The sequence below is a fragment of the Melozone crissalis genome, unplaced genomic scaffold (assembly GCF_028551555.1).
Source record: "Melozone crissalis strain CALT ecotype California unplaced genomic scaffold, PUWL_Pcris_2 ptg000002l_1, whole genome shotgun sequence".
In the NCBI taxonomy this organism is placed as follows: Eukaryota; Metazoa; Chordata; class Aves; order Passeriformes; family Passerellidae; genus Melozone; species Melozone crissalis.
In genome coordinates, this window is record NW_026535780.1 from 23,301,037 (window position 1) to 23,324,305 (window position 23,269).

Below are 23,269 nucleotides of genomic sequence, written 5' to 3' on the forward strand. Positions count from 1 at the left end.
CTACAGGCAGGGATGTCCTCATAGTTTTTTCATTTCTCTAGTCTTTTCACATTGTTCACTACAACTCAAGCTCTTTGTTTTTCTTATTAGACAGCATTTTACAGGTGATAGCTTAATCCCAGCTACACATTGAAATAACACAACCTGTGGGAAACAATGAGAAGCTCCTTGCATCTGGCCTTTCCAGCTTGTTAAGATATGGACAGTACAGCTGGAAAGCTTTATACCTTATCCTCTGAAAATCCTCACCCTGGAAACAACTTCTTAGTATGGATAATTTGGAAACAACAGCAGCAAAAGCCAGGATGGAATAAGGGATGCTGTTTAGATTCCCATAGAATGCAGACATATTTTCTGCAAGGGGTAAGGAGACTGACTGTGCATCCAACTGATGGCTCTGCTGCTCTGAAGGCCAGAGACACCTATTGGCTTTTGCAGTCCCTCAGCAGTGGTTCTGGTTTCTAATGTCACTGATTTCCATGCCAGTTTACAGTCCCTGCTGTCTTTTCTATGTATTTAAAACAGAGATGTTCATTCCACCGTCCCTAGCCTGCAAAATGACACCTGGGCTTTGAGAGTCAATGGAGATTTCCCTTCTTCTGTCTTCCACCATGACAAGGAATGAACTCCCACAGGCGATGGTTTGTCCTCAGCTGCACTTAGGCAAAACCTTATGCTCATCCTGGGAGCTGTTTGTTCAATACCTGCCAGGGTATGATGAACAGCTCTGCTCCTTAATTTTGGAGTGTATTTTGCCAGCACCTCTGACAGAATATGCAGCAGACAGAGCTGCTCACATAGAAGGTGCCATTTCTAGTCATGCCCTATCTCGAAACCCATTGCACCACGTGCCTGACGTATCACTGCTGTTTATCTTATCTGCCTCCTGCACAATCAGTGGAAAACTCTGCATGCAGCTCTGAGCACTGCTCAGCCCTCTCGCACTTGACAAGTTTCTCTGCATTTCCAAGTGCAGGTTCTGCCTGTGATGCCAAGAAAACCAACTTTCCCCACTTTCCGACTCCTACATGACATCCCGCTTAGTGAGACACAGAGCAAAGAATGCATCCAAGTGCTTCTGCAGAGGGCAGGTGAAATATTCTTCTCCACCAGTCTTGCACCAGGCACCTGACATCTGACTGCTGAGCCCAAGGGCTGCCACGCCTGGAAATCGAGGGAGCACCGTGGGGAAGATGAAAGGAGGTGCTGGTGTACTGGGTGCTCAGGAAGACTTGTCCAGCCAACAATCAGACCAGTCTGACTGTCTCACTTGGCACTTGTAGGCTAAACTGCGAAAGGAAACTCCTGAAGGATGCTTCCTCCATCCTCACCTGCTATATTGCTATCATGTTGCATCTTACACCAGTGGTGCTGAAAAAAGGGGGAGTTTTAAAAGGAGGAGGCAGCCCAGCTCAGGGCATTGTTCTGGGGCAGGAGATTCCCTCCTCACTGCCACATGTCCCCAGGGACCTGCCAGTTGTCACCGTGTTCTCTGGTTCACATGTACTGAGACGTGTGGCCAAGGCCATCTTCTCATCTTAGCTTAGTCTGCAGATTAGGGCTCAGCACCAAGATACCACAGTTCACCAAGTTTCCATGAGTCAGCTGAGACAAGGTTCTGCCCACAGCAATGCAAGGTAATGTGACTTAACCCGACCTGCAGTGAAAGACAATCAAGCTAAGCAGCATTATTGCGCTTTTGCCACCAGCAAAGAGAGAAGCCCTGGGCTCATCCCCCAGGGGCAGTGCTCAAACCACAGCGCCTTGGGCATGTGTGACTGCTTCCTGTGCTGGTGTGCAATATTTCTGCACACAGACCTCCTCCAGCTACAAAGTTTACATACTTCTGGCTTACTGTTTTAAGCAGCAGAAAATGTGGAGGTCATGACTTATAACGCAGAACAAAAAAGAATGCCTCAGGAAGAAGATAGAAATCCTACAAGCTCCTAAGAACTGCAAGGGAACAGCATAGCTCTGGGTACCTCAGGAACATCATTGAACTGTGAACTGACAGGGCTTCAAATAATGTTGAAACATAAATATTTCTTCAGTCCCTCTCAAACTCTAAGCGCTCAGAAGAACACGTGTGTTGGTTTTAAAAGGGTTGTGTTCCCTTTTCCCCTCCCAAAGCACCCTAAAACAAGGAGAGTATTGCAAAACTCACAAGTCATAGTCCTCACTCCTCATCTTCTGGCCCAGAGTTTGACAAGCTGGCTGGGAATGTCAGCTAAATGGGATTGGCATTTTCCATGAGTTCAGTCTACATGGGACATATGCTCATTAATCCCTTTGGACAACACATAGTGAAGAATGCCTCGTGCATATGTGAGTAAAACTAGAGAATGCATCTACAAAATTGAGAAGTCATACAAAATAGTATGTGCTGTCTGCCGTCCTTCCTGTGTGGAGATATTGCTAATGAATCACTCAAAAGTCTGACTTACTGTGCTATTCACACTTTGCCTTCAAAAGCTTTATGAAGGCAATTATGATTACAAACGCAAATGACAGCAAAGCAGAAAAATTCAGTCTGAGGCACAGCACACCACTGCTGTCCTGCTGATTTGAGGTCTGCAAATGTACCTATCACAACTTCAGCTACAAATCACTATTTAAGTACATGCAGAGGCAGAGAAAGAAAGGGATAGTTAATAATTTAAAATAATACCAATCATCAGTGGCAGTCAGGTATAACCCTAGCTCACTCTGTAAATGTTTCTACAATAGCCTTATCTGCAGCTATGTCCTCTGCAGCTGTAAGCTAATTCTTATTATTCCAAATGTTGTGAGCTGTGGGGAGCATTACATCTCTGCTGGGGTCACAGCACAGGCTGTGCTTTCAGACCCGTGTTGTACAGGAGTAGCACAGGAGGCGAGTCGCCCCAACACCCCAAAACTGCTGAGCAAAAACAAACTGAGAGATTAGGTTCTGGGCCAGAAGTGCCTTGTAAAATGAAAAACAGGTGGAATGCAGTCACTTAAAGAAAAGGCAACATTTTAAAAGCTTCAGTCACATGCAGCTGCTTTCACAGCACTGAGAAGAAGATGGAACCGTAGAAGGTATCCGAGTTCACCTCCAGTAAATGCCAGCTTCCACAGGTCTGGGCTGCTTTGGACGTGAGTGCCTGCCCTGAGCCAGGAGGTTGGAAATTCAGCAGGGATCCTGTGGTGTCACCTTGTTCTGCCCACGCAGGGGTGGTGATGGAGCACCCCCAGAGAGGCTGGGGGGGTGGCATGCCCATCTGGCAGAGGGGTGTGCTGATCACTGCATGCCCACTGACCTTCCTTTGCAATCCCCAGAGTCTGGCCAGGCATCTTCTGCTGAAAAACAACCCTCAAGTACATGACTTTCAAAATCCATGAGGTGATGGACATGAAGAGAGGGCCAGAACATCTCCAGGTAAAGCAGAAAATTACCTTGACGAAGGTAGGCACAGACTGTCCTTCGAAGGGGATTTGTGCACATGGTGTCTAATTAAGATTTGGGAGAAGGAGATAGAGAATATTTTCATCAGCCAGAAAAACTGGTGCAAAACTTGCCAGTGTTGCTCGTAACACCTGAAAGTGCTGGGTATTAAAATCTGTTTGTGTCTGTGGCTGGGCCCCCTTTGCTTTCTTATTTTCCCACACTCAGCTTGGCTTAGCTCAGTATTTTGATGAATGTAATGGAAATATATCATCAACTGGATTTTTGTGATTGTTTGAGACAAAAATGTGTGCTTGAAGACATTTAATGAGTGTCATTAGCCACTCATAAAAATTTTAGTACAATTGATTGACAATGTTATTTTCAATTTACTTTTATTTTCTCTTAAAATGCTTTGCCCTTAACACCCAGCAAAGCAAATGGTATGGGAAAATTAAGTATAGGATTGCTTCTGTCAGTTATTGTACATGCTAGCTAGTGTTCCACAGAAGATTATTTATGCTCAACTACTCATTCGTGACTTCTAATTAGTACTCAGCTAATCATCATCTGCAAAGCAGACTTCTTTTACTTGGTTTATTTTAAATTAAGGCTACTGGGGATTAGCATTTACAAGGTCACTTGACAAAATGCCAGCTTTGCCTGTCAGACAAAGGTTACTCTAACGAGCTCATGCATTCCCAACCCCGTGCCTGCCTGCATGGGTAGCTCTCCAGCAGGATCACAAAGCAGACTTCAGCTAATGACTGATTAATGCCAATTTAGTCAGCATAATGCCTCCTGTTGCTAAAGCTTTTCCAGCTTTTCTCTTGCAACAGCGCTTGTGAAGTCCCTAAGAAATCCCACATGTGTATACTAGCTTTGCATACAGCAACTTTGACCAAAGGATAAAATTTTGCAGCAGCAAATTTCAGATACTCCTGCACCTAGGCGGAAAGATAAACATTCAACATTTCTCTCAAGAGCTGTTCTTTTTTTGTTTTAATTTTTATATATATAAATATATCATAAAGCGTACCATTTCCTCATTTCAGTACAGATTTTTTTGAACTTTACTAAAATAAATGAAATATAAATGCTACAATTTTACGTTTAAAACAAGTTTTGATGACAGCCTTCCCCTAAGAGCAGGCCCAGAAACTCTTTTAGCTACATGGAGAGAGACAAAAACACCCCCAAAACTTCCTGCTATGCAAGAGCATTGAGAACAGCAGATGTGCCTTAGCTGGAGCTGCTTGCAGGTGTCTGTGAGTTCCTCACATGAATGCCCACTCTCCTTAGTAGCAACTGCTTTATTACTAACCTGAAAATTTCACATTCAACATGTATCTCCCTTAAATTCATCGTCAAGACCCAGCTTTTCATATCTGTGTCTGCTTTTGCTGATCCCAAACGGCAAGAGGTATTGTCAGTTGTGGATTTGGAGATCAGGATTGCAAATTGCTGAATTTTCAGATAAAGCCATATGACTTCAACCACTGTAAACCTAGTAAAAAAAGTCAACCTTCATTTTGTCCCTTCTTCACAACCTGGAAAGTGTTCACAGCATTGAAACAACGAGGCAGAGGAGTGAATGATACACCCCACACGTATTTTGCACTTTCATACTTCTTCCCAGTCCTGTCTTTGATCTTAACTGGTGCCTCCTGGACAGGAGAGGAGGTTCCAGGTGAATCCTACCCCACCCATCACAACCCCTTTGGTTCAGCCTTACTACACTTTCAGGTCCTGCAGGTGAATACCTAACAACTAAAGCAGCAATCTAAAATCTGTCAGTGTGTCTTGCTGCCAAGGGGTTTGTTGTTGGTTTACTCCTCCTCAACATGTTACTTTCCAAAACACATACAAACTAACAAACAAACAAGAAACAAAATGAAATTTTAAAAACAATGATAACACCACAATATCTGTTTAGAACAGTACTGCCCATGCTCTGGACAAATTGTTAAGAGTAATTCAGCATTCTTATAATTAATCCACAACAAAATAAGCTATAAGATGCCACAAATGAAGGCATAATTGGCCATACAGAGGCAACACTACCATGAATGTTGTTTGGCAAGGAAATAAAAAAAAAAAACAGATAGATAATTCATCCAAAGTACGGGTTCAGAACTGCCCGGCACTGCTGGGATCGCACTGCAGGAGTCGGACTATGGACGGGTCACTCTTGGCGCCGCGGATGAACTCTTCCAGAGAGAGCTTGCCTGGAAAAGAAACACGCTAACTTGGAGCACCTGGGGGCTGCAGCACACCTGGCAAGCCTCTGGGCAGGCACGATGGAAGGAAGCTGGGGAAGCCAGGGAAACCCCTGGGAGAGCAGCCTGCCGGGTGCAGAGCTGCCCGCCCGCCCCTGCTGGCCCTGCTGGCTGTGGCCCTGGGGGCGCCTACCGTCACGGTTGGTGTCCATCTGCCGGAAGATCTTCTCGGTCCTCTTCTCCGGGGTTGACTCATCCTCTGGCATCTTCATCACGGAAGAAACCATCTTGTAAATTGCCTGTGTGATAGACAGCAGCAAAAAGCTGGTGAGAAGCACATTATCATCTTGATGCAAGGGTACAATGATCCTCTCGTGACAGAACCCGGCAGAAATGTCCTCGGAGCACCAGCAAGACCTGCTCTTTGATGCTGGAGGGTGTTGGGTGGCACCAGTAGGTGCAGCTTCCCTCTTCAGTGGCACACTTGTTTGTGGAATACTGTGTTTCTTTATTTAATCATGGGCAAACACCATGCGGGTTTTCACTAGGGTGTGGACATTTTTCCTTATTAAAACAGCCTTTGGACAAATTTATCACCTGTACAGCATGTTGGGCAATGGCAGCTCCAGAGCCTGGAGGAACAGCCAGACCACCAAGGTCTTGTCCCATGCTGTGATGGATATCCATGCTTTGGGCACACAGCTTCATCCTCACCACACCTGTCTCCCCACCCTGCCTTTGCTTTTCCCCCATCTCCATTCTCTCCCTCCCTGTAAGCATCCTGTCTGTGGGGAGAGCAGTGACTCCTTACATTTGCAGCATCTCACAGATAACAAAGACTGGACCATCAGGGAGGTGGCCTTTTCACTGGGGGTTGGTGTGCGTGCACAGCTCAAAATCCCTTCCACAATTATCTCCACAGAGACCAGATGTTCTGGTCCTACAGAGCACCACTACCACCCACAGCTATTCTCTGCACAGACAAATGCATTAGCCACCTTTGGTACCAGCTGCCCCTGACAGAGGGGTAAGGTTAATTTTAAAACAAGGATGAGGATCTGTCTCTGCACTGGTTATGCAGACCTTGCTGGCAAACATAAGCATGCAGCACCAGAAACAGCAGGGCTTTGTGTCAGGTGTCTCTGCAGTGCCACACCTGGGAGCAGCAGCACTCAGAGGGCTGCAGGGTGGTGGCCATGTGGAGGGGCAGCACATCCCAGCCCAAGGCAGCATTGCCCTGGTCCAACTGGCCCCGTGTGCTGCCCACTGCAACTCACTGGCTGTCACCTGGCTGCTTTAGTGATTTGTTCTTCCTTTCCTCCTGCTTTGGGAGGGGGGTCCTTTGTGCAAGCCAAGATTTCTCATTGGGTTACCCCTCTCCCCTCTTTCCCTTCATGAAGTCAGTCTGCCTAGCAGCTCAGATCATCTGGCTCAGGATCCCCAAGGACTGGCTCCAGGAATGTAACAGCACAGATGGAGGATGCCACCAAGCAGCACAGACATTTTACACTCAGACTAGGGAGCAGCCCCTTCCTTGGCCATCCTGCTGGCCTCTCCTCTGCCAACAGCTCACCCTTGACATCTCCCAGGAGAATTAGTGTTCCAGAGTACTGGGCAGAGCCCCAGGAGAAGCAGGGATGCTGTCCACACCACCATGACACTCTCATACCAGGAGCACAGAAGAAAGGATGAACATGCAAGCATGTAAACGGGGATGAGGGAACTGGGGGAAGGAGGCAATAGGGAAGGAAGAAATGGAGAGGGTGGACAGTAAGAATTTAGACCTTGCTCATCCTCATCAGCATGCAAGGCTTGCAAGGGTCAGAGCAGAGATGAGGCTTATAAATCTGCCAGTGTTTAAGCATTTGAAGCTGTCTGGCTTTTGTCTGGGGTAGGAAGAGAGGTGGAGGGGTCACTCCCTCTCTCTGGGTGAGAGGACAGCAAAGCAGAGAATCTGCATTGAAAGTGTGGGAGGAATGCCCCAGACTGGGAGTGAGGGCATGTTTACCCTGATCAAAGTAACCATAGTAAGAATATGCAGATTTTTAGGACAAAAAAAGCACTTCAGGATGACTTCATCCTACAGGGTCCTTTTCACAGAGGCGTGTGAAGGGAATAACAGATGAGATATTCTAGGAAAGCCAGATGGGAATAACATAGTGAGCGTTCTTTTCATGCTGAAAATGGTTACTCCGGACAAATTCTTATGTCCTTACTCAGAAATTCATTGGGAAGTTTTCCCAAAGTAAAAGCCAGCTAAAGCTGATTAAGAACCTTGAGACTTGCCCCATGTTAATTCAGTGCAGCTACACAAAACTCTTTATTGTATGTTTGAAAGAGCAAGCTCTGAAGGGAATTTGGTTTCATGCAATAATTACACAGAGCTGGGCTGTGCTAACCCTGGGCTAGGACCTGGCCCTGAGAGGCTGCAGGGGCTCCACTCCACATGGAGTGCAACTCTTGGCCTCCCAGAACCTGGGCTGAAAACCACCAGTGGCATTCTGCACTGGAAGCTGATGCCTGCCAGCACTCTCCTGAGTCAGGGCAGCTTCAGTAAGTGAACTTCTGTCAGGAGTGCCCCTTACAGCTCCCTGGCACCCTGAATGACACCAGGAATTGTGCCTCCAGAGCCCTGGGCATGTCACCTGAGCAAGCACAGGCTCCAGCTTCATCTGCTGCCCTACTGATCTCCTTTGATTTTCCAGCTGCATGTGGATGAACAGCAGTGGGTGATTTCAGGGCAGTCTCATCCCTTTGCCCATTCACACAGGTTTTGCTCCCTGTTGCTGGCTGCCACTGCTGCACTCAGGCCAGAAGCTTTGGTGAGGGCTGCATTTTCCTTGGTACACTTGGCAAACTGGCAAAAAGCTCATTTTGGTGATGGCAGCAGCAATGACAGCACACATTTTCAGTTGATCCTTTTTACCCTTTTGATATAAATTCTAATGGCCAGAAGTCTCATGAAGTGAATGACTTGTCTGAAAAAAATTGTTTTCCTCTCAATGTCATGGAGATTTTTGACACTGCCTTTACAGAGCCATATCAGCGTTTGCTTCTTCCCATACCAGCTTCTGTTTCATCCTGGCTTGCAAATAAGCTATCCCAGCAAGTGAAAGTGTTTTTATTAAACTGAAAGTGTTATTCTTGTCTCTGCTCAGTATTCTTAAAATGCCTTTGGAGTCCATATAGTGAAAAAATGTATCCTTAGAGCAAGGTTTCCATCTCCCATTTGAACTCTTATTTTAAGAGACTAGCCAAATATGTCCTGCTTCAGCAAGGGGAACAAGTCTTGTAACTGGTTTGCAGCTATTTTTGAGTGGACTGGGCTATTTAAATTATAGGTAAACATATGGGAGACATGAAAAGCTTGAGACATGAATCTGAGAGGAGCTGTGACAAGGTCTGTCAAGAGGGCAGGCTATAAAGCCTCTTCCCACAGCAGTCTGCAGATGTGCTGTGCCTGGTGAGTGTAGCAGTGTCCTGTGGACCTTCTTTTTTGAGGCTCTACAACTGTCAGCACACCACTAAAGTCCTTCATCTTCCAAACTGTGCAGCTGGCTCCATGTGGATCTCTAAGCAGGGATTTCTGGAGCCTGGCCTGGGGATGCTCATGGACAGGCATGGTGAGTGCCCTGGGCTGGCTGATGGCATGATGGGTACAGGGCTTAAAGGAATGCAGGTGCTTTTCCATCTAGCAAGGAAAACAGGCCTGAGAAAGCTGTCGTGGACCACTCACCTTCCTCTCCTTGGCAGCTGCCCAGTCACAGGGGCTCCTGTGGGACATCCTAACCAGCAGCTCTGCTGTGCCAGGGCTGCTGCTGCCACTGCCACCGCAACCTCCTTAATGCAGTGCAGGAGTGCAATGCCTGCAGGGCTGTCAGATTAGGCCAGAACAATGGCAAGATAATGCAAGGAAGCATCAGCACAACAGTGAAAATCACTGCAGAGAGAGGGATTTCAAAGCACAAAAAAAGCAGACTGAAAAAGAAGGAAACTGCCTTGCCCCTATGCTATTTAAAATACAGTAATCCCACAGTAATAGGGACACTATTTTTCTGTTAAACTAAGACTTTTAGACTAAAGGTGTTTCTTTCAGCATTCATTTTGATGTATTGTCTCAGGAAAAATCCCAATGAAAACATAATCCCATTCTATCAATTTGAAAATGTATGCTAGATAAGGGACTTGCAATGGGTTCCTTTGAGACATAGAGATATGTCAAGAGTTCTGATTTTCACTCTCAGAAAAACTGTGGTGGCTGAGGGCCCCCAGGAAGCCATTTGATACAGAATCTTGTCATTCCATATGAAAAAATAATAATCTTTCATAAATTAAAGTGATAGTTGTTTGCTGGCTTTTTGTATCTAATCATTCTACATCAAAGGAACTTCTCAACAAAGCTAGAAAATATGCTCATCTACTTCAGTTTCAGATATGAGCTGAACATGCTTCCAGAGACTACACAACAAATCCCATCCCACTGGGAGGAGCTCCTGGTGACCAGTGCAATACAGGGAGACCAATGCATTCAGAAAAATCAAAAAAAGAAGAGAACAGGGTGAGATCTACAGGCACACTGCCTTATTGCTCCATCACAGAAAGGGTTTGTGGTTTAAAAATTGCTGATAGTCCATGGTACAGAAATAATCACTTTTCAGGCTGTTCATTTCCATAATTGCTTTTCGTGTGGTCCCCAAAGTTGCGTCCCTCAAAATGAGGTGAGATTATGAGCACCATGCAGTTGAGTTCCACATTCAGTCTGAAGGGAGAGAGAGCCAAACCTCCCAAGAAGGGCAGGGGGACTGCACTGGGTGCACACATTGACAGAATGCTGCCCTACACTGACCCCAAAGCTGCAATTCTGTTTGGTGATGGCACTATGGCTGTAAAGGACAATGCTGTGATTTGGTACTGACATAAACACGAAGAGGAGGCAGAGCATTTCAGCCTCTAGACTTGCTGGCAAGCAGATCTGGCAAAAGCTTCCAGCTTTGCTGGTCCCTGTTTGGCTCACTACAGAAAATCCAGCCACTGATATTTTCATTTCATTTGACATGGACAAATTTGTGGCCAAGTTCTGCCTGTTTGTAGCTCCCTTGCCCAGGGGTTTGTGCTGCCTGTGAGCACAGTGCCTTCCTGGGCTCCAGGACAGCAGTGAGGGATCCTGAGCCCTGGGGGTGTCTCCTCCTCCAGAGGAGTGGGCGGTCACCCAGCTTGGGTTTCTGTGTTTCCCACGTACTACGTTAGTTCTTTTGGGAATCTTTTTGTTTTTTCATGAGGAGAAATACAGCCAGAAAAACAATAATTGACAGTCTGTTTACCCTGCCTGGGGGAGAGAAAGATTTGTAAGGACCAGAGGATCTTCCAATGCAAATATTCCATGGGGCTTGTCACGGCGCAGACAGGGAGGTCCTGCTCCTCAACTCAGACATGGGAGCACAAAACAGACCAAGTGAAAGACAACAAACTCTAGATTTGCAGCTGAGCTCTGGACCTGTCTTGCTGAAGCAGTGCAAGTGCTGCCATTGGCTACTGTTTGAAGGATTTGAGAAGGGCTCTGGTAGAAAGACAGGAGCACCACCCGTTAGGCTCACTCCCTACATGCAGCTGGCCATCACAGACTGTAATTTGTGTGCATTACTTCCCTTGGTTTTCAGTGCAAATACAAGTCTGAATAATACAGTACATTGTTAGCACTTCAAAATTTCCAGGGAAAGGAAAGGATCTTGATAACAGGCGCTTTTTTTTTTAACAGTGCTGCATTATACAGATTCAAGCTGTGTAAATACACTGCCATATAAAAAATGTTTGAAATCTTTCAGTAGATTGATGTGCCTCAAGGGCAAAAACACGTTGGAGAAAGCAACGTGGGACTCTTACTAACACCACAAGCAAACACAACCAAAGAAGCTATGTATGGAATCATCATCTACTCAGATAAGGTTTCTCTATACTGTCAACTTAGTATGAAGACAGCTAGTATGATTCTAATAATGCAGACCTCAGTGGAATTAGGCAGACAAAACACCTTTATAATATGTGAGCTGAGCTGCTTCTTCATAATAACATGATTTCAAAGTAGATTTGCTTCTTATTGTGGAGGGAGCCTGCGTTCCTTACAAGTACACTGCTTGGCTGCTCCAGTATACCTACTTGGTTCAACTGCAATTAATCATAATTAATTGACAGGGTTAGAGAGTCACATTTATTAGTAGGTTAGTTGCTGTGCTCAACTCCAGAGCTCCCAGGGAGGAAATATCCATGCAGCCTGTTGCTCAGGAAGAACTTGCAATGGATATTAAGCTATAGTTTGAATTGTGACACAATCTTTGCCAAATGAAATAGCATTTTATATCCAAGCAGTTATAGAAGACTGTAAACCAGCACTGTCAGTTTTTCATTCAGTGTAACATTGCTTCACAATCTGCTCCCAGGGAGGGAGCAGCACATACCTGCACGATTTCCAGCATCTCTGCCTTGCTGATGTAGCCATTCCCATCCAGGTCGTACATGCTGAATGCCCACTTCAGCTTTTGCTCCAGTTTTCCTCTCGACGTGACGCTCAGGGCTATGATGAATTCTCTGAAATCTATTGTTCCGTCTCCGTTGGCATCGAAAGTGCGGAATACGTGCTCTGCAAACTTAGAAGCGTCCCCGTAAGGAAAAAAGTTTCCATATATTTTTTTAAACTCCTCCATAGATAAATGTCCACTTGGACAGTCTCTCAAGAAGCCTTTGTACCACTCCTGGATTTCATGTTCTGTAAAGTCTGTACTTTCTAGCAAATCCTGCATGACTTCAGGGCGTAGTTTGCTGTTTTGCTTTCCCATATTGGAGTTAAAGTATTACCTGCAAAGCAAAAACAAACACATATGAATTATTATTAATTATTGATACTGATTAGCTTGGAGGCTCTAGAAGAACAGTATGCTGTATATTGAGCTTTCTGATGATAGTTCACTCTTGGGTATCAACCAAAACCTTGGACAATGTCCAGAACTACAGGTATACTCTGGAAAAATTAATGAACGTAATCTATATGTTGATTGCACTGTCTTTTGACAGTCTGGAGAACAGTAATTACACAGAATTCACTGCCATCCTATTTTGCCCTTGAAATCCTGAGGCAAGCAATGGCTGTGGCAAGGTACAGCTAACAGCAGCCGTGTGCTGCAGCACACCCTCCATCCCAGTCATCCTGAGGACCTGCCCTAATGAGACACAATTTTTGTATCTCTGGTGGAAGCCAGACTGGTGCTAAGGTCTGTGATCCCTTGGTCTTGTTCCAAAATGGGATCAAGGTGCAACCGCAGGGTATGCTGAAACCAGTAGCTCCAAAGCCGTTCTACATATATCTTTATAACCAGAAAGCAACGCAGAAACTGTCTGGCACAGATAAATTCCCATTTTATTTCAAAATTAAGATAAAATCTGAAGAGATTTTATCAACAGTGGATTCCCCCACTCAAACTATTACTGTGTTTTGTACCCAGGCAATGAAATTGAAAATTCATTTCCCTTAAATTAACCATTAAGAAGTATTATTGGATACAGTCTCTGTTAAATCACATTAACTATATTCATTTGAGGCAAGTTGGTACATATCACATTGTGCAGCACATTTACTAATGATGGATGCCTTTGGGTTTTAAGTTTTGGAGCCTGAGTGTGTTGGCTCCAAAAGGCAACATCAGTTTTACTGGAAGCTTAACATCATGCTGATTTGTGGGAAGCCCTTCTCTACTGACAGAAACCTGCCTGAGAATTTGTCACGCAAATGACAGTCACAACTAAGACATGATGTATGGATAACTAAAGTAGAATTGCAAAATAATTTATACATGATTCACACTGCTGTCAGAATGGAGTCTCTCGCCCAGAGATGGGTTTAATAATGACGACTGGAATGGCTAATGAGCATTTAATAAAATGTCCTTTCTTAACCATTACTTTAAAAGACAAAGAATAATACAATATTGATACATCACAGAAGCAGCTAGAAATGTGCCACCATTTGAAGCTAATCTACTGTCTCTTCTGTTTGACACTGGGAAGAAGAAACTGAGGTTCCCCTAGGTTGATGCTACTTTTTTTTCTTGTGGGAAGGTCCCTTTCTCCCCAAGGACTTTGAACTCCCCAAGGCAGCTAGAGGATTGATTCCTTAATTTCCTGTGTTCTTGGACCAGAATGACCAAAAAGCTGTATTTCTCAAGTGGAAAACTACAGGATCCATCCTAGATCCATCTGTGTCTCCAGGATTCACTGATGGCTGTCTGGTAGCATACAGTTGTTGCCTTTTTCCCAACCTGGGAATGAAACTCAACATAATTTTAGTAAAGAGGTAATATAAGAGCAGATATTTATTTGAAGGCCTTCAGGGGCAGTTATGGAAAGATGTCCACAAAAGTTTACCCCCTCCAGGGGTGAATACATTTTAGGGGTTTTAGGAAATTAGCATAATTGATAAAAAGCATCAATTAGGAGGACATGCAAGTGGTGATGCAATTTTCCTTCAGGTGAAGCCCTTTCTTTGGAGTTTTCTCCTCAGCACTCTCAGCCTTGGTTCCCAGGAATAACCAAGACAGCACTGGGGCCTTGTGCCCCAGGGACTTGGAGTTCTGGAATTTTGTCTTTTTGCCTAGGGAAAGGCCATGGAAAAGTACTGGGAAAACTAGTCACTAATACAGGAGGCTACAGAGTTACAAATATATGTGTGAAGAATACAGAGAACATATAAGAGAAAAAAGGCAAAAAACAAACGGAATCATAGTTTGGTAACTATATGTCCTGTTTAAACACATTGCCTACATGGTTCATGGAGAACAGGCTTCCCTGTTCACAGACAGGAGGATGGGAAGGGTGAAGAACCCTGCCCCATGGGGGTCTATCCATCTCCTGACAATTTCAAGGGCTTGGTTGACTACATTGACCAAACAATATATTTTCCTCCAAAGTGTCTCCAAAACACTTGAAAAGTGGAAGATGCAATCTCAAAGGTAATTTTTTTCTACTGCCTTTTGTCTTTTCATCCTGACCAAAACATGCTGTACAGTTTTTAAGTAATCCAAGCTCTTCATGCCCTGAAAATAGCAAAAAAGTCCTTGTTTCATATGCCCCGTCCAACAGCTGCCAAGGCAGCTGAACGTTGTGTTGCCTTCCATGGGTGTTGGATGGAGCCCATAATAAACAACCTGGGAATTAGCTGAGGGAATGCATTACATTAGAGCAGCCAGAGGGCTTTATGTCAGGCAAAACAACATGATCAGGGTCTGCCAGTGGGATGGAAGAGCAACTGGAAGTGGCCAGGGTCAGTTCATAGTGGCACCAGTTTAACGCAAACCCCCCAGTAACATCCCCAGCATAGGCAGGGGCTGCCCACACCCCAGCCAGCAGCTCCTCTCCATGCCAGGGGCAGCACACTTTGCAGACCAGAGAGCAGGGAGGGAAGATTGCTGACTAAGGTGCAAGCCAGCTGTGGTGGGAATGAGCTAGAATTAGCCATACAATCCCCTCCTGTTTTTTAATAACTCAAACATTTGAAAATGGAAAACTCAGCTTGCACATTTCTAGTTGAGAGTCTTCTGAAAAATGAAATTCTGAGGTAAGATGCAGGCAGGGTCCTTCAAGAGGTGGTTAATAAGACTGTATTTCACTCTAAAAGTGAATGCCTTTATAGCTGCACAGTGTTGTAGGTGCAATATATTTTCACCAAATAATAAAACCCACAGAAGAGTAGAATGCAGTGCCTTGCAGAGCATCACAACCAGAAAAAACTGTGCTCCCCAGGCAGAAAGGGAGAGCTAACCATATGTGACTTGCAGTACAAGGCTGAAATCCACAGCTGTTGTGATGCCAGGTGACGCAGTCAAAACTAGTAGCATTATTCCTCAGTCCACTTGTGATGAATTTTTATCACGTTCTTTGCCTTCCAGACTGTTCCTTTTTAATAGGTGGTGTTCTAGGAACCACAACAATGGGATTTATTGCGCCTATTCTATCTATCAACAACAAAATGCTTTTGCAGTCCTAGTACAGAAGATCATTGAAGACACTTGAAGATCCTTACAATTACTTCATAGATTGGTGTCTGACTCTTCAAGACAGATTAGACTGTGGGCAGAGTGCAGTAAGCTAAGAGGATGTCTGCTAACAAGGACAGCAATACATGCACAGAACAAAATGAAATTGAAACTGATTCACATCTTCTCACACTTTATCATTCCTGTAGATCTTTCAAATTTCTAATAACTGATTAAAAGTTCTAAATACAGCAAGTAAATAGTGAACAGTGATCACAATGGCAAAGTAAAATATTGACAACACTGAGAAATGGATGTTGTAGGAGTACAAAAAGAAAGACACATTAAGTGTTTAGTGAATATGTTTAATTGCATTTCTTCAATTTCTTCCTCTGATACAATGGTGTTAGATATATTAATGACTTGCTACGTAGAACATACCAAAATATCAAGGTCTTACTTCTTAAGGTATTATTTTTTGGTAAAAGAATGTGATGTGTTTATGGCTTGAAAGGTTGGTATCATTTCAGCCAACAACTACAGAATACCAGGAAGTAAAGCGTCACTGCTGAGGCTGCTATGGAAGGAATTCCTGCTCACTGATTATGGGAGGAAACGTCACAGGAGATGCTTCTGAAAGGAAATACTTCAGGTTCCTCTATTCAGGCCCACGTGTGGAGTTTTTAAGGTGAAGATGACAGTGTTGTTTGACAGACAGCACAAGCCAAGAGTGACCCTGCACTGGTGGCTTTCCTGCAGTGCAGCAGAGCCGGTGTGTGCAGGTTCAGCCTCCTCCGCACACAGGGAGCTCTGACTGGGCACCAGGGCAGTGAACACCTCTGCTAACACGTGTCTCTTTGCCAGCAGCTTGCTGCTGCTCACACACACTTGTTACCTCAATCTGAAACCTCAGAGTAAGGCAAACACTGCCTGCTTAAGCAACAACCTTGCAGGAGCTGGAAAGATGCAGCATGCGGCCAACCCACTGCAACGAGCGCAGTGCAATGCAAAAATGCAATGCAGACATCTAAACATATTTCCTCAAAAACAAAAAGGTTTTATTTTTCCTCTTGAAGGTTTGCTATAAGACAACAAGTCTTAATTTTCATTTAGGCTTAAATCTGAGGGGAAGTCCCCTGCTGGGAAAAAGTATTAGGAGAAGGGGGTATTTGTGCAGGGAAGCCTTGTTCTAAAAATGGAAGTTTTAGGCTATTGGGTACTTCAGAGCTAACAGGGCACAAAGCACCTCAAAGGTCTAAAGAACCACTTTGAAAACAAGTCCTGCCTGATCTGTTTCTGGTGGGAACAGCAAGGTGAGTCACACCAAGGCTTGGCTACAGACACCTATTCTGTAAAAATGAAAGCAGAAAACTTTTCAGAAAGAAGCAATGAAAGTTCCACTTTGTGATTTTTGTCTTCAGAAACTTCTGTTTCTTGGTTTCTAACACACAGTTTGACCTGTTTCCAAGAAATAATCCACTTATGGGTGCAATGCTGTCTTTAATATATTTCTAACACATAATTTGAGAATTTTCCCGAGACAAGGAATCGTTGGACTTCAATCTCTGCCAAGCAGCTGCACAAGCTCCTGATGACTGCTGGAATGAACTAAAGGCTGAAAAGGACAACAGCATCACTCTGAGCTAGCTCTGCTACCTGACAATGGAGAGAAAGCAATGCTCCAGCATGAGTCAGTCCGCTGTGGCAATGGCACTCTGAGGCACAAGTGTGATTCTCTACTCACCATACCTGCTGTGCTTTTTCCTCCGGTCAGATCATTACTGAAAACTTGGATGTGTGACAAGTGGACTCATATACACCATCTATCTCTTTAGTAGTCTGCACATCTGGAAATGGCAGGGATCTCGCCTTCCTTCATGTTCTACCCACCAGCAGTCTTCTCCTGTCACTGCACACCAGCCTCCACAGCACAGCAGACAGGGCTCTGGCAAGCTAAATTACTCTGCCATCACTTTCTGGCACCCCTACCAGTTCTTTCTCTGCTGCCACTGTGCAACTCAGCTCTGTCACAGGCTCAGAGGAGGGGTGCTGCTCTGTCCTGACCAAACCTTGCAGTACAGCATCCCTGCAATAAGTGCAGGGATATCGAGGGCACACTGAGGTGCATCTCAGAGCATGAGACATTGTCTGGGGATGCATCCCCAGAGCTTTCTGGCCAAAATTTTGCCCTATTATTAAACTTCACTGCATTAGAACGACTCTCTTCCTTCCCCTCTGCCAGCTGCTCTCATTGCTTGGTAAAGCTTCAGATAATACCAAGTACCAGTTCACCACAATGTGTCAGTGTCTGCAAACTCTGTTGTTGTTTGTACACATACAGTGTACACATGCTTCCAAATGCAGCACTGGTTCATCTATGTCCATGCCCTTACAGAAAGGGGGAAGTTATGTGCATTTACAAAAGTCAAGGCTTGGTGAACACAATCTGATAGAAAAGCTAAGTTTCTTTCATAAGGTCAGTTATTCCTTTGGGTTGTAATACTGCTAACTGCTGTACAAGCTATGTAATGAGACAGTTCAGAGCAAGAGCTATCCTAAATGATACATTCCCTCCCCATCTGTGAGTGCTGCTTCCCTGTGGCTGGAACACCAATGTGGCCATGGCCTCATCATGCAAACCCAACAGTAAATGTGGGCAAGGCACTGTCTTGTGATCTTGGGGCTCTGCAGTGAGGCTTGAGCAAGGCAGGGATGCACTCATTGATCTCTGGTGTGCTCCAGCCCAGGAGAACCCTGTGACCAGTCCCTGAGCTCCCCATTCACAGCCTCAGAGCCACCACTCTCCACTGTCCCACTGGAAATCCCAGTGCAGGATCCCGCTGGTGGGACACTGTGTATCGTGACAGCAGCAGCAGCAGCTGTGCTGGGAAGAACAACTCCTCTGGTTTCAGTCATCTGCTGCCACGTGTAAGCACTACCTGGTCAAGAGATTTTTTTTTATTTCCATCCTACAGAAAGGAACCCCTCAGGCTCTTGGAAGCAGCCACTTTGCTTCCTTCTGGCCATTTCTAGTTTGTTTTCACACGTTCATTTGAGTAACCAGTGTGGAGATGCTTGCCAAGAAAGGCTTTTGCTTAATTTTTTTTAACGGCATCTTGGAACATATTTTTGAAAGAAAACCAAATTTATTAAAAACCACACAGGGACTTAACAAAAAAATAAATAAATACATGCAGAAAAAAAAATTGAGCCTTGCCACCCTCCATTTATCTCTTTCTATTGGCAAAGAGCAAAAACTGAATGAAATTAATGAGCAAGATTAAAAAAAAAATCTGACAATCTCTTACAATATTCAGAAGAAACAGCAGTAAACAGATTTGCAGTAGAGTAAAACAAGTACAAATACATCTGGCTAAAACTATAGCTGACATCGAAGAGGAATGAAGACTGATGAAGAAATTAAGAGGAAAAAAACCAAGGAAAAGGTGTGGATGGGATCATCATTCAGTATTTATGCTTTATTTATCAATAGAAGGAAGAGTGGTCATGTGCTACCCAGCTGCCCACTAGTACTTCCAAACATGTTCATCACAGTATTCACTCATCTTTTTGTATTAGGATCTTAGTTCGATCTCAGGATCCTGACATTTTCACTGCTCTAAGTTCCTGTTTTGTTTAGTGCCACCTTCCTGTTTCTTTAGCCCCTTATTGGGAATCCTTCCCTTACCAAAAGTGCCCCTAACTTCTCCTTTGACAGTATTCATTCTTTCCTGACAGAATTTGTTCTTTCCTGACACCCCAGGAGAAACTCAAGACAAGAAATAAAAGCAAATCCTTTATAGCTCTGTGTTTTGGTTGAGGCAGGAATCCAAGCAGGAGCAGCTGCACGGAGTTCCCATGTTTCAGACTTGGAGGTGCTCATGGGTGACATCAAAAGCCCAGGCTATTCTCCCTTCAGATTTGCTCTGGCAGAGAAATGCTACAGCTGCTGCACTTTGTCTCCTGTTTCTCTTTATCATAATTCCTTTGTGCATTTTAGCAGGGAGGGCTTGTGGGAGGGTGGCTATAGGAAGGGGATGCAGTGTCCCATCAATAAGGGCTGGGGTCTTCAGCACCACTGGGTTAACTAAACACCAAACACCAGCCTAGTGCTTGTCATGGTACTCTCAGCAATGCTCCAGTCTTGGCTGGAGGTGTTTAGAGACCAATGCACTGTGCCTCAGTCTCAAGCAGTGAAAGGGCTGATGTGCACATCCCTCACTTTGCATCACCTTCAGCATCCCTGGGGCTTCCAGAAAAGGTCTCTGTTTCCAAAGCATTTCCTGAAAGGGGGAGTGTGTGGCACAAGAAGGATGACTAGGCACATGAGCATTTCCAATATTGGGAGCTGGGGAAAAGAGCACATTATGTGCATTTGTACAGCATGTCACACTGCACAGTGATTCCACTCTCATTCATGGCTGATCACTCTTTCCACCTTAAAGCCCTGCATTTAGGACTCAGAGCTTGTTTCTGAAGCTGCTCCTGGCTGAAATTTGGTGTACATCTATCCACCAAAGAGGAGTGTCTGTAATGGGCTACCTCTACCCATTAGATTTTGATTCATGGGGCAGTCAGGTCTGTCATTATCCTTTTGGAGTCAGGTTCTTGCTGCTGCATCAGCAGCCTGGCTATCACAGAGGGGGATGAAGTTCTCCCACTTCATACAAAACCTCTGCTGCTTGGACAGAGCACACCCAGGGATCTATAGAAAAATTGTCTGCTCAGCTACCATCAGGCAGTGAAGACACATGGAAAAGGGGCTGCTGGAGATACAAATAAAGCAATCCATGTTCCCAGATCCTACAGTGACCCTCCAAAGTGTAAGAGGGTGTAAATGTGGGCTCCTCTGAGCACACAGAGAGGAATCCAGCACTTCAGCCTTTCTCAGTGTCCTGGCTTTGTCTGGAGTCCCTTTGGGAAGTGCTGCCATCACTGTATGAGCTGGGCAAAAAATGATGCAGTAAGTGGTGGACAGTCATTCCCCAGGGCCAGCAAAGGCTTCACCCATCCAAAAAGGCTTGATAGTAACCTTTTCTTCCTTAATGAGAAATGAGCAAACAAAAAAAAAAAAAAAGAAACCACACAAAAGAGGAAGAACTCATACAGATTTGTTTACCCCTCCTCTTACACTCAGAAAAGGTCCTGCAATTTAATTTCATTTCTTCCTAATTCTTTTAGAACTCACAACAATAAAAACCATGCCAATATTCACATGCTTTTTTGGTTCATAATCATTCATTTGTGAAGCTGAGAAACAACACTTTACCATATGGTGTGTAAGAAAAAACCACAACATTTTGTTTTAACCCTGGGTAGAACGATCTAAGGTCTTTAAAATAACTACTCTTTGTCTTGGCAGACTTCAGATGACTCTTTTGGGAATTAGATATATATATTAATGTATTTGATTTCTTAAAACTCTAAGGAAATAGTATTTTTGTAAAAGTATGTTTGCCTTTGCCTAATTTTGTATGGCAAAGGGCAAGAGAGACTTTGCTAACAGCGCATTAGAACATCCACCCTCAGGAGGCTGCCCTTCCAGATTTTACTGCATTCAGCTGTTTCACTAAGCACAGGACATCTGCAGTATTTATAAACATGAGTCTTAAGCCGACAGCAGGGGAGTTGGCAAAATCTCTCACCTGTTCCATCTGGAGGTGACTTTATCTATCAACATTCTTTCAGAACACCATACATCAAGATCCAAATGATGGAAATATTCTGCAGTTACTGTATTTCCTGTTAAGCAACTTGTGAGCCTAAAGTCTCTTTGGTTAACAAGAACCTTTCTGGGCCACATTTCCTAAAACGCTCAAGGTCACATTTTTCCAAATTCCCAGTACCCACAATTAAACTTGGGCTTCTCAAACAAAACACACCTTCCCTTTGGGCACCTGTGCAATGGGTAGCTTCTCAAAAAGCATCTCTATCCAGTAAACTGAGACTTCCCAGAAAGCAGCACCACTGATTTTGGTACTTGCTGGGGCCTGAGTGCTTTAGAAAAGCCACCCTTCCTACACACCTGCGTCACTCTATCTGTCCTTATCCTGGTGCTCACATGTCCAGCCACGTCAAACCCACTGCACTCTCCTTTCTTCCACAGGGCTTCTCTCTGTGCAGGGCACTCACCAGCAGTAACATGATCTTCCCCAGTGCACCTGAGCACACCGGTCACCAAACTCAGCCAGCAGCTCCTTCATCAGGTTTCTAATCTGTCCTACATCTTGTTTGGTCCCTTTATGTAATCTTATATGCAATACCTCGGCGGAGGGTAGTGGAAACTAAAGCAGAAAGCTACTGTTGCACAAAGTAAGATGAGAAGCTGATGTGAATTCATGATATTGATTTTTTTATCTTTGTAAATAAACAGCATGTGACTCCCAAAGACTGACATTTGTGCTTAGACTCCCCTTAAAAAAATTGTTACCAGATGGTCTCCTATCCCACAGCAGAGACTTGGTGTTGACAGAAAAAAATAGAAATCGTGATACTGGAAAAAATGGAGCCATTAGTTGGCAAACTAGATATTTTTTAAGATGTCCTTATGATAGGGAAAGGAATGATTGTGAACATTCCTACCTGGACAGTAACTGTGAGTTTTCGTTCCATATTGAAGAGAGCTATTGGAACTTTTTCCAGGAAAGTAGGCAACTGGAGATTGGGAGTGCGAGGTTCTGGCAGTCAGGACCAGAATTTTGCTAAGGAGATGGAAACAAGACTCACTAAGATAATGTCACAGTTTACAAGTCCATAAATATGAAGGTCCGTGCCAGGGATGATTTGTCCAGCATTTAACACTCTCAAGTGTGCCTGAACAAAAGAGAGCTAATGTAAGAGACATCTAGATGACTAAAGAAATTTTGTGGGAGTTGTAGGAATTTTTAAGGCAGTCTTCAAAGGTGCTCCCAAACTGCATATATTGTGTTAATTTTCTCTTTGTGCATGTCTTATTTCTCGGAATTTTTACATCTTTGGGCTTGCAAGATGATCCTGTAAATTACTGGCCCTGGACAAACAGCACTGGGTGAACATTTTTCAGCAGAGCCCATTTCCATTAGGGTAATGCAGCTTAGCTGAAATCAAAATGTTTTGTCACATTCAAGAAAAGAAATTTTGTAAAAATGTCAGAATTTATGATTTCAATTTAATCTTTTCCTTTTAACATGGAAAAATGTTTCAGTGTTACTTTATGTGTTTATTAATTTTGTTCTAGCATTTACATTTGATTAATTTTAGAATTACACTGGTTTGGTATTATTGAGAAAACAATTCAATACCAATGAAGTGAAATAACTTGGTATTTCCAGAGCAGTTTTAATATCCATCCCACTGGGAAATTTTGATGTTTTGTTCCAATATGCAGTGAAAATAAATACAAATGTCAGAATTTCCTTTGGAATGGGAATTTCAGATCCTAACCAGCTCTAATCAACAACAAAGCCATCTGCTTTGTATTAATGACTTAGGGCAGTATTTAATGCTGCAAGAGAGGGTGATATTCCACTGCTCAGCATTGCTCATGGAAGTCAATGACATATGGCAAGTTTCTAGCTTCTGGTTGTCTAGGGGAGTTTGAGGCTAGCCACTTCTATTTTATTCCTCATGTTCTACAGCCAAGTTCA

The 23,269-nt window shown here is 44.1% G+C and overlaps 1 protein-coding gene across 1 annotated transcript in view; it reads right to left on the reverse strand.

The window, feature by feature from the left end:
* Nucleotides 1-1,159: 1,159 nt before the first annotated feature.
* NCALD (neurocalcin delta) overlaps nt 1,160-23,269 on the reverse strand; it is a 52,918-nt gene continuing 30,808 nt past the window's right edge. The window contains exons 2-4 of the mRNA XM_054295562.1: nt 12,078-12,474; nt 5,819-5,924; nt 1,160-5,634 (exon numbers count right to left, since the gene is read on the reverse strand). Coding sequence (XP_054151537.1) covers nt 5,537-5,634; nt 5,819-5,924; nt 12,078-12,455 — 582 coding nt within the window. The 5' untranslated portion in view covers nt 12,456-12,474 and the 3' untranslated portion in view covers nt 1,160-5,536. The remainder of the gene's footprint in view (nt 5,635-5,818; nt 5,925-12,077; nt 12,475-23,269) is intronic.